Consider the following 12,778-nt stretch of genomic DNA (forward strand, 5'->3'; position numbering starts at 1 on the left):
TTGTGCAAATTGTAGCCTCAGTTTCCTGTTCTTAGCTGAAAGGAGTGGCCCCCGGTGTGGTCTTCTGCTGCTGTAGCCCATCTGTAGCCTCAAAGTTGGACGTACTGTGCGTTCAGAGATGCTCTTCTGGCTACCTTGGTTGTAACGGGTGGCTATTTGAGTCACTGTTGCCTTTCTATCAGCTCGAACCAGTCTGGCCATTCTCCTCTGACCTCTGGCATCAACAACGCATTTCCGCCCACAGAACTGCTGCTCACTGGATGTTTTTTCTTTTTCGGACCATTCTCTGTAAACCCTAGAAATGGTTGTGCGTGAAAATCCCAGTAGATCAGCAGTTTCTGAAATACTCAGACCAGCCCTTCTGGCACCAACAACCATGCCACGTTCAAAGGCACTCAAATCACCTTTCTTCCCCATACTGATGCTCGGTTTGAACTGCAGGAGATTGTCTTGACCATGTCTACATGCCTAAATGCACTGAGTTGCCGCCATGTGATTGGCTGATTAGAAATTAAGTGTTAACGAGCAGTTGGACAAGTGTACCTAATAAAGTGGCCGGTGAGTGTATATCACATCTTGTATATTATAACCTGTATATCACACCAATATATTACACCCTGGAATATCATATGCTATATATCAAACCTTGTATATTACACCTTGCATATCATACCCTGTATATCACACTTTGCATACTACTCCTTATATATCACACCATGTATACTACACTCTGTATATTCCATCTAGGGCTCCTGGAGGAAGGTGCTCACTTAGAGGTGATACAAGAAAAAAATCATTATTGCGGGATGAGGTAGGAGGGAATGGGGATCTGCAGTGCACCCAGAGCGTGATGTGACTACTAATAGCCAGACACGGCTGCAGCGCTCCCTCCTGTACACTGCAGAGCACAGGCCGAGCACAGTCACAGCAGATGCTACACAGGCACATACGGTACACAGGCACATACGGTACACAGCTACATACAGTACACAGGCGCATATAGTACACAGCCGCATACAGTACACAGGCGCATACAGTACACAGGCGCATACAGTACACAGCTACATACAGTACACAGGCGCATACAGTACACAGGCGCATACAGTACACAGCTACATACAGTACACAGCCACATACAGTACACAGGCGCATACAGTACACAGCTACATACAGTACACAGCCACATACAGTACACAGGCGCATACAGTACACAAGCACATACAGTACACAGCCACATACAGTACACAGGCACATACAGTACACAGGCGCATACAGTACACAAGCACATACAGTACACAGGTACAAACAGTATACAGCCACATACGGTACACAGGCGCATGCAGTACACAGGCGCATACAGTACACAGCCACATACAGTACACAGGCGCATACAGTACACTAGCACATACAGTACACAGCCACATACAGTACACAGGCACATACAGTACACAGGCGCATACAGTACACAAGCACATACAGTACACAGGTACAAACAGTATACAGCCACATACGGTACACAGACTCATACAGTACACAAGTGCATACACTACACAGGCGCATACAGTACACAGGCGCATACAGTACACAGCCGCATACAGTACACAGGCGCATACAGTACACAGCCGCATACAGTACACAGCCGCATACACTACACAGGCGCATACACTACACAGGCGCATACACTACACAGGCACATACAGTACACAGGCACATACAGTACACACGTACATACAGTACACAGCCACATACAGTACACAGGCACATACACTGCAGAGCCACATACACAGCACAGGCACATACAATACACAGGCACATACAGTACACAGGCACATACATTACACAGGCACATACATTACACAGGCACATACATTACACAGGCACATACACTACACAGCCGCATACAGTACACAGGCAAATACAGTACACAGGCACATACAGTACACAGGCGCATACAGTACACGGGCGCATACAGTACACAGCCACATACAGTACACAGGTACATACAGTACACGGGCACATACGTACACAGCCACATACAGTACACAGCCACATACAGTACACAGGCACATACAGTACACAGGCGCATACAGTATACAGGGACATACAGTACACGGGCACATACACTACACAGGCGCATACAGTACACAGGCGCATACAGTACAGAGGCGCATACAGTACACAGGCACATACAGTACACAGCCGCATATAGTATACAGGGACATACAGTACACAGCCGCATACAGTACACAGGCAAATACAGTACACAAGCACATACAGTACACAAGCACATACAGTACACAGGCACATACAGTACACAGGCACATACACTACACAGGCGCATACAGTATACAGGGACATACAGTACACAAGCACATACAGTACACAGGCGCATACAGTACACAAGCACATACAGTACACAAGCACATACAGTACACAGCCGCATACAGTATACAGGGACATACAGTACACAGCCGCATACAGTACACAAGCACATACAGTACACAGGCACATACAGTACACAGGCACATACACTACACAGGCGCATACAGTATACAGGGACATACAGTACACAGCCGCATACAGTACACAGGCAAATACAGTACACAGGCACATACAGTACACAGGCACATACAGTACACAGCCACATACAGTACACAGGTACATACAGTACACAGCCGCATACAGTACACAGGCACATACAGTACACAGCCGCATACAGTATACAGGCACATACAGTACACAGGCACATACACTACACAGGCACATACAGTACACAGGCACATACAGTACACAGGCACATACAGTACACAGGTACATACAGTACACAGCCACATACAGTACACAGGCACATACAGTACACAGCCGCATACAGTATACAGGGACATACAGTACACAGCCGCATACAGTACACAGGCAAATACAGTACACAAGCACATACAGTACACAGGCACATACAGTATACAGGGACATACAGTACACAAGCACATACAGTACACAGGCGCATACAGTACAGAGGCGCATACAGTACACAGGCACATACAGTACACAGCCGCATACAGTATACAGGGACATACAGTACACAGCCGCATACAGTACACAGGCAAATACAGTACACAAGCACATATAGTACACAGGCACATACAGTACACAGGCACATACACTACACAGGCGTATACAGTATACAGGGACATACAGTACACAGCCGCATACAGTACACAGGCAAATACAGTACACAGGCACATACAGTACACAGCCACATACAGTAAACAGCCGCATACAGTACACAGCCACATACAGTACACAGGGACATACAGTACACAGCCGCATACAGTACACAGGCAAATACAGTACACAGGCACATACACTACACAGGCACATACAGTACACAGGCACATACACTACACAGGCACATACAGTACACAGGCACATACAGTACACAGGCACATACAGTACACAGGTACATACAGTACACAGCCACATACAGTACACAGGTGCATACAGTACACAGGCGCATACACTACACAGGCGCATACACTACACAGGTACATACAGTACAGAGGCACATACATGTTTTTGCGTCCGAGTGTCTGGGCCGAATTGAAGAGCTGCAAATTATGGAGCAGGTCCTATAGCTGTCCTATATCTAGAGCTTTCATGGCCTGATAGATGAGTGGTATTATATACCACTAGAAGGATGCAGTGCACTGAATTCACTGCGCTGCCAGCTTTCACGGTATGTGCTCCTGTGCTGGAGATATCGGTGCTATAAATTTCGGCAGCAATATCTCTCTGAGAACATGAAGGGTTCTCTTTAAATACGCATCACCTGCATTAGTTCTCTGGTTGTCCAGGACCATTGTCCAACCTGCAGAGGTGCGGTGTCTGTCATTGTAAGTCGCCAGCACTCACTAGTGAGGAGTACATGGCTCCTAGGAGAACCTGCTTACTGCAGCGTCCTATTACAGTGCAGGGCAGGAAGAGGTTAATTGCTGGCTGACATTATGAGGGGGAATCTGCAAATAAAAGGGGGCCGGTTATGTTCTTCATATGAGGAAGGGAGGAAACTGATAGTCGTCAAGCGGTCAGCGGGTGATGTGACAGTATTTAGTCCTGGTATAGCGGTCAGCGGGTGATGTGACAGTATTTAGTCCTGGTATAGCGGTCAGTGGGTGATGTGACAGTATTTAGTCCTGGTATAGCGGTCAGTGGGTGATGTGACAGTATTTAGTCCTGGTATAGCGGTCAGTGGGTGATGTGACAGTATTTAGCCCTGGTATAGCGGTCAGTGTGTGATGTGACAGTATTTAGTCCTGGTATAGAGGTCAGTGGGTGATGTGACAGTATTTAGTCTTGGTATAGCGGTCAGTGGGTGATGTGACAGTATTTAGTCCTGGTATAGCGGTCAGTGGGTGATGTGACAGTATTTAGTCCTGGTATAGCGGTCAGTGTGTGATGTGACAGTATTAGTCCTGGTATAGCGGTCAGTGGGTGATGTGACAGTATTTAGTCCTGGTATAGCGGTCAGCGGGTGATGTGACAGTATTTAGTCCTGGTATAGCGGTCAGTGGGTGATGTGACAGTATTTAGTCCTGGTATAGCGGTCAGTGGGTGATGTGACAGTATTTAGTCCTGGTATAGCGGTCAGTGGGTGATGTGACAGTATTTAGCCCTGGTATAGCGGTCAGTGTGTGATGTGACAGTATTTAGTCCTGGTATAGAGGTCAGTGGGTGATGTGACAGTATTTAGTCTTGGTATAGCGGTCAGTGGGTGATGTGACAGTATTTAGTCCTGGTATAGCGGTCAGTGGGTGATGTGACAGTATTTAGTCCTGGTATAGCGGTCAGTGGGTGATGTGACAGTATTTAGTCCTGGTATAGCGGTCAGCGGGTGATGTGACAGTATTTAGTCCTGGTATAGCGGTCAGTGTGTGATGTGACAGTATTAGTCCTGGTATAGCGGTCAGTGGGTGATGTGACAGTATTTAGTCCTGGTATAGCGGTCAGTGTCTGATGTGACAGTATTTAGTCTTGGTATAGTGGTCTGCGGGTGATGTGACAGTATTTAGTCCTTGTATAGCGGTCAGTGGGTGATGTGACAGTATTTAGTCCTGGTATAGCGGTCAGTGGGTGATGTGACAGTATTTAGTCCTGGTATAGCGGTCAGTGGGTGATGTGACAGTATTTAGTCCTGGTATAGCGGTCAGTGGGTGATGTGACAGTATTTAGTCCTGGTATAGAGGTCAGTGGGTGATGTGACAGTATTTAGTCTTGGTATAGTGGTCTGCGGGTGATGTGACAGTATTTAGTCCTGGTATAGCGGTCAGTGGGTGATGTGACAGTATTAGTCCTGGTATAGCGGTCAGTGTGTGATGTGACAGTATTTAGTCCTGGTATAGCGGTCAGTGGGTGATGTGACAGTATTTAGTCCTGGTATAGAGGTCAGTGGGTGATGTGACAGTATTTAGTCCTTGTATAGCGGTCAGTGGGTGATGTGACAGTATTTAGTCCTGGTATAGCGGTCAGTGGGTGATGTGACAGTATTTAGTCTTGGTATAGCGGTCAGTGGGTGATGTGACAGTATTAGTCCTGGTATAGCGGTCAGTGGGTGATGTGACAGTATTAGTCCTGGTATAGCGGTCAGTGGGTGATGTGACAGTATTAGTCCTGGTATAGCGGTCAGTGTGTGATGTGACAGTATTAGTCCTGGTATAGCGGTCAGTGTGTGATGTGACAGTATTAGTCCTGGTATAGCGGTCAGTGGGTGATGTGACAGTATTTAGTCCTGGTATAGCGGTCAGTGTGTGATGTGACAGTATTAGTCCTGGTATAGCGGTCAGTGGGTGATGTGACAGTATTTAGTCCTGGTATAGTGGTCAGTGGGTGATGTGACAGTATTAGTCCTGGTATAGCGGTCAGTGTGTGATGTGACAGTATTAGTCCTGGTATAGCGGTCAGTGTGTGATGTGACAGTATTTAGTCCTGGTATAGCGGTCAGTGGGTGATGTGACAGTATTAGTCCTGGTATAGCGGTCAGTGTGTGATGTGACAGTATTAGTCCTGGTATAGCGGTCAGTGTGTGATGTGACAGTATTTAGTCCTGGTATAGCGGTCAGTGGGTGATGTGACAGTATTAGTCCTGGTATAGCGGTCAGCGGGTGATGTGACAGTATTAGTCCTGGTATAGCGGTCAGTGGGTGATGTGACAGTATTAGTCCTGGTATAGCGGTCAGTGGGTGATGTGACAGTATTTAGTCCTGGTATAGCGGTCAGTGTGTGATGTGACAGTATTTAGTCTTGGTATAGTGGTCTGCGGGTGATGTGACAGTATTTAGTCCTTGTATAGCGGTCAGTGGGTGATGTGACAGTATTTAGTCCTGGTATAGCGGTCAGTGGGTGATGTGACAGTATTTAGTCCTGGTATAGCGGTCAGTGGGTGATGTGACAGTATTTAGTCCTGGTATAGCGGTCAGTGGGTGATGTGACAGTATTAGTCCTGGTATAGTGGTCAGCGGGTGATGTGACAGTATTTAGTCCTGGTATAGCGGTCAGTGTGTGATGTGACAGTATTAGTCCTGGTATAGCGGTCAGTGTGTGATGTGACAGTATTAGTCCTGGTATAGCGGTCAGTGTGTGATGTGACAGTATTAGTCCTGGTATAGAGGTCAGTGGGTGATGTGACAGTATTTAGTCCTGGTATAGCGGTCAGTGTGTGATGTGACAGTATTAGTCCTGGTATAGCGGTCAGTGTGTGATGTGACAGTATTAGTCCTGGTATAGCGGTCAGTGTGTGATGTGACAGTATTTAGTCCTGGTATAGCGGTCAGTGGGTGATGTGACAGTATTTAGTCCTGGTATAGCGGTCAGTGGGTGATGTGACAGTATTTAGTCCTGGTATAGCGGTCAGTGTGTGATGTGACAGTATTTAGTCCTGGTATAGCGGTCAGTGGGTGATGTGACAGTATTAGTCCTGGTATAGCGGTCAGTGTGTGATGTGACAGTATTAGTCCTGGTATAGCGGTCAGTGGGTGATGTGACAGTATTTAGTCCTGGTATAGCGGTCAGTGGGTGATGTGACAGTATTAGTCCTGGTATAGCGGTCAGTGGGTGATGTGACAGTATTAGTCCTGGTATAGCGGTCAGTGGGTGATGTGACAGTATTAGTCCTGGTATAGCGGTCAGTGGGTGATGTGACAGTATTTAGTCTTGGTATAGCGGTCAGTGGGTGATGTGACAGTATTTAGTCCTGGTATAGCGGTCAGTGGGTGATGTGACAGTATTTAGTCCTGGTATAGCGGTCAGTGGGTGATGTGACAGTATTTAGTCCTGGTATAGCGGTCAGTGGGTGATGTGACAGTATTTAGTCCTGGTATAGAGGTCAGTGGGTGATGTGACAGTATTTAGTCCTGGTATAGCGGTCAGTGGGTGATGTGACAGTATTAGTCCTGGTATAGCGGTCTGCTTCTGCACCTGATCTTTAAAGCAACTAGTTTGCCTAGGCAAAAAAAAAACTTACAAATTTACCAACAACCACTTAGGAGACATTAAGAACACCCCTGAAAGTACCAGTGATAGGCCTGCGGCACATTGCATTAACAGAATGTGACTATGTTGTATGTGCAAGTGGGGCACAACTTTGTCCAGGGCCCCATTTTGTCTAAAACCGGCCCTTGGTCATATCAATGTGTATTACGATCCTCTTTACCTTAGACAGACGCATCAAGTAAAAGGATACATGCGCACACTGCCACCCCGTGTACCGATCGCCAGAATCTTCTGCACCGGGTCAAATGCTAATGCAGTGGGTTGATAGGGGAAACCATGTCGAACAGTCTGTAAAACAGAGAGGCAGATGACACCGGGGGGGGTTAATAACATGTACATCATCAGAATATATTATTATACATGTAATGTCATGTGACTGCTCCAGCCAATCACTGGCCTGCTTTTTATACATCACAACGCCATGTAATATACGGAGACAGAAAGTATTGTACGATCCAAACAAATTAGATTCATGAACTTCCTCAAGAGCGATCCATTGGTGATGCAGTGGAGTGTGCGAGGCATTGGTGGCTCTGCCATCACCATCCAGACCTCATCACTAGGATCCTTCCTATGAGCCACAGGCAGGTTTTATGACCCCACAGCCTGGTCTTTGCAGCCATTTTTGTGTCATCTTCCACGTTACAGTCGCCTTTCCACTACATCGGCCCTCAGGAGAGCTGGGGGGTTGGTCAAGCTCACCAAAGCCACTAAGCGCACAACCATCCCCAATTACTACTCCCAACCTCCCTCCTGCCTTCCTCTACTGAGTGGCTGCAAACCATTGAAAGATATGGAGTATTAGCAAGAACTGAGGCACCTCGTGCTCTGGAGGACCAAGTACAGTATCACATGTTCAGTGGACACAGTATATATGTATGTATGCATATATGGACACCAGTAATAATGACAGAAGGTATGACAAGTGAGACACCCCTCCCCACTACCATATACACCATACCCATTACCATCACCCACCACTGACACAGAGATAACCCCCAACATTGCCACAATACAGAGATGATAATACTGAGAGGACAGCCAGATACAGCTACACACTGTACGGAGAGCCGCAGGGGCCATACAGAGAACATAGGACACACCGACCACAGAGACAAAGGTAACAGAGAGTGACAGCCAAGTGCAAGGTGTGAAGAATGAAAGACGTGGAGCACTGAACAAGTGAGCAGGGGGGGATGGGGGGGGGGGAGTCACATGATGGGAGATGTAGTATTACAGCAACTGGGGATGCACATTGTGGGGGGAGGGGGGATTATATGGAACCAAAGGGAGCATGATCACTATAGTGAGCGCAGCTCTGGAGTATAATACAGGATAAGTAATGTAATGTATGAACACAGTGACTGTACCAGCAGAATAGTGAGCGCAGCTCTGGAGTATAATACAGGATAAGTAATGTAATGTATGTACACAGTGACTGCACCAGCAGAATAGTGAGTGCAGCTCTGGAGTATAATACAGGATAAGTAATGTAATGTATGTACACAGTGACTGTACCAGCAGAATAGTGAGCGCAGCTCTGGAGTATAATACAGGATAAGTAATGTAATGTATGTACACAGTGACTGTACCAGCAGAATAGTGAGCGCAGCTCTGGAGTCTAATACAGGATAAGTAATGTATGTACACAGTGACTGTACCAGCAGAATAGTGAGCGCAGCTCTGGAGTATAATACAGGATAAGTAATGTAATGTACGTACACAGTGACTGCAGCAGCAGAATAGTGAGCGCAGCTCTGGAGTATAATACAGGATAAGTAATGTAATGTATGTACACAGTGACTGTACCAGCAGAATAGTGAGCGCAGCTCTGGAGTATAATACAGGATAAGTAATGTAATGTATGTACACAGTGACTGCAGCAGCAGAATAGTGAGCGCAGCTCTGGAGTATAATACAGGATAAGTAATGTAATGTATGTACACAGTGACTGTACCAGCAGAATAGTGAGCGCAGCTCTGGAGTCTAATACAGGATAAGTAATGTATGTACACAGTGACTGTACCAGCAGAATAGTGAGCGCAGCTCTGGAGTATAATACAGGATAAGTAATGTAATGTATGTACACAGTGACTGCACCAGCAGAATAGTGAGCGCAGCTCTGGAGTATAATACAGGATAAGTAATGTAATGTATGTACACAGTGACTGTACCAGCAGAATAGTGAGCACAGCTCTGGAGTATAATACAGGATAAGTAATGTAATGTATGTACACAGTGACTGCACCAGCAGAATAGTGAGCAGAGCTCTGGAGTATAATACAGGAAAAGTAATGTAATGTATGTACACCGTGACTGCACCAGCAGAATAGTGAGCGCAGCTCTGGAGTATAATACAGGATAAGTAATGTAATGTATGTACACAGTGACTGTACCAGCAGAATAGTGAGCGCAGCTCTGGAGTATAATACAGGATAAGTAATGTAATGTATGTACACAGTGACTGCAGCAGCAGAATAGTGAGCGCAGCTCTGGAGTATAATACAGGATAAGTAATGTAATGTATGTACACAGTGACTGTACCAGCAGAATAGTGAGCGCAGCTCTGGAGTCTAATACAGGATAAGTAATGTATGTACACAGTGACTGTACCAGCAGAATAGTGAGCGCAGCTCTGGAGTATAATACAGGATAAGTAATGTAATGTATGTACACAGTGACTGCACCAGCAGAATAGTGAGTGCAGCTCTGGAGTATAATACAGGATAAGTAATGTAATGTATGTACACAGTGACTGTACCAGCAGAATAGTGAGCACAGCTCTGGAGTATAATACACGATAAGTAATGTAATGTATGTACACAGTGACTGCACCAGCAGAATAGTGAGCAGAGCTCTGGAGTATAATACAGGATAAGTAATGTAATGTATGTACACAGTGACTGTACCAGCAGAATAGTGAGCGCTGCTCTGGAGTATAATACAGGATATGTAATGTAATGTATGTACACAGTGACTGCACCAGCAGAATAGTGAGTGCAGCTCTGGAGTATAATACAGGATAAATAATGTAATGTATGTACACAGTGACTGCACCAGCAGAATAGTGAGCGAAGCTCTGGAGTATAATACAGGATAAGTAATGTAATGTATGTACACAGTGACTGTACCAGCAGAATAGTGAGCGCAGCTCTGGAGTATAATACAGAATAAGTAATGTAATGTATGTACACAGTGACTGCACCAGCAGAATAGTGAGCGAAGCTCTGGAGTATAATACAGGATAAGTAATGTAATGTATGTACACAGTGACTGCACCATCAGAATAGTGAGCGCAGCTGTGGAGTATAATACAGGATAAGTAATGTAATGTATGTACACAGTGACTGTACCAGCAGAATAGTGAGCGCAGCTCTGGAGTATAGTACAGGATAAGTAATGTAATGTATGTACACAGTGATTGTACCATCAGAATAGTGAGTGCAGCTCTGGAGTATAATACAGGATAAGTAATGTAATGTATGTACACAGTGACTGTACCAGCAGAATAGTGAGCGCAGCTCTGGAGTATAATACAGGATAAGTAATGTAATGTATGTACACAGTGACTGCACCAGCAGAATAGTGAGTGCAGCTCTGGGGTATAATACAGGATAAGTAATGTAATGTATGTACACAGTGACTGCACCAGCAGAATAGTGAGCGCAGCTCTGAAGTATAATACAGGATGTAACCAAGGATCAGTACAGGATAAGTGATGTAATGTATGTACACAGTGATTTATGCCATAAAGACAATCACTTGAGCTAAGAGGTCGACAATTATTAGAGTCCGTTGTTCTCATCCATTGTACCAGTTCGTTCAGCATTAATATATAGAACATGACTGAAGCTTTCTTCTGTATACACAAATTTTCTTCCGTCAGAAAAGTAATCCTGTTATAAAACTTCCGTCATGTTTTGTACAATAGAGTGAATGGGAACAGACACCAGACGGAGTGGAAGGGGGCCGGGGGTCTCCATCTTTATCCATCACTCTATTGATGTTAATGTCCACTGCTCCAATGACAGTGTGAACTTACCCTAAGAGACAATGCTACAATCTGGTCCTATGTCATAACACTGACTCCCGTCTGAGGTTTTTGGCACGCACTTTCCTCAGTCTCCGGTGTCAGGACGGATCTGAACAGACATTTTATAAGAAAATCTAATTATCTGTCTAAATTATTTCAGCTTTTTCTACAACTGGGAATCCGTGTCAGTGTGGTGAGGATGAGACGATAGCGAGGCGGTGAGTGGGGCCGCCATGACCACCCATACATCCAGACATTAATAATCCATCTCCTGCCACTTAAAGGGAATGATTTGCATTTAAATAACTGAAAAATTGAAAAGTGTACGAGGCGCAGAACGCTCCGGCGTGATTTATGTGCCGCTGAATTAATTCCTTATTGATTTATCACAATGATTCTGATTACTATTCTTCAATAAGGGCCTCGCGGCGCTCATACAGAATACACGCGGTTAAGAGGTGAAGACACTTGACATTCATCATTATCTTCAAGTCTGAAAATCTTGATCTTCGGAGCACAACCGCCTTACAAGCTACAATGTCATGCAGAAGGTTTGCACCCCCGAGGGGGCAGGGATGTAGCAGCAGGTGGTTCCTGATAGGGGGCGCCACTAGGACTCACCACTAGTATCTGACTGACCTCTGGGACCCCCTTTCTGGTGTCCTGACTAGAGTTGCCCCTTCAGATGTTCTATTAGACAGCACCAAGTATGAGGAGCAGTCTTGTTGTGTCTGAAGGAGGCGCCACTGTGTCAGCCCTCGTTACAAGCAATGGCGGAGGACCCAGAGTCCAGACCAAGCAGCAAGGCCTGCAGGGCTGAAACACATTTACATGGACACTGTAAAACAAATTGCCGAGTCTTTGCCCCATGTTGTGGGAACGCAGAGATTTTTGTTGCAAATTTTGTTTTGTTGTTTTTTGTTTTTTTTAGCTAAAGTCAAGAATGGCTTGAAAAGAATGAAACTTATAAAGGAACCATTTACTCTTCTTAGACTTATCATATTTCTTATACTTCTTATACTTTCTATACTTCTAACACTTCTACTTCTTACATATTTACACTTCTTATACTTTCTATATTTCTTGTACTTCCTATTCTTCTTTTTATTCTTCTTAGACTTATCATATTTCTTATACTTCTTATACTTTCTATACTTCTAAGACTTCTACTTATATATTTACACTTCTTATACTTCCTAGACT

General features: G+C 45.2%; 1 protein-coding gene across 9 annotated transcripts in view; it reads right to left on the reverse strand.

Annotated features, from left to right (window-relative positions):
* Nucleotides 1–12,778, reverse strand: part of STXBP5L (syntaxin binding protein 5L) — a 160,761-nt gene that overhangs the window by 129,444 nt on the left and 18,539 nt on the right. For all 9 annotated transcript variants that reach the window (XM_075263342.1, XM_075263343.1, XM_075263338.1 and 6 more), the window contains one exon: nt 7,733–7,830. In XM_075263342.1, coding sequence (XP_075119443.1) covers nt 7,733–7,830 — 98 coding nt within the window. The remainder of the gene's footprint in view (nt 1–7,732; nt 7,831–12,778) is intronic.

Source organism: Leptodactylus fuscus, chromosome 2 (assembly GCF_031893055.1).
Source record: "Leptodactylus fuscus isolate aLepFus1 chromosome 2, aLepFus1.hap2, whole genome shotgun sequence".
In the NCBI taxonomy this organism is placed as follows: Eukaryota; Metazoa; Chordata; class Amphibia; order Anura; family Leptodactylidae; genus Leptodactylus; species Leptodactylus fuscus.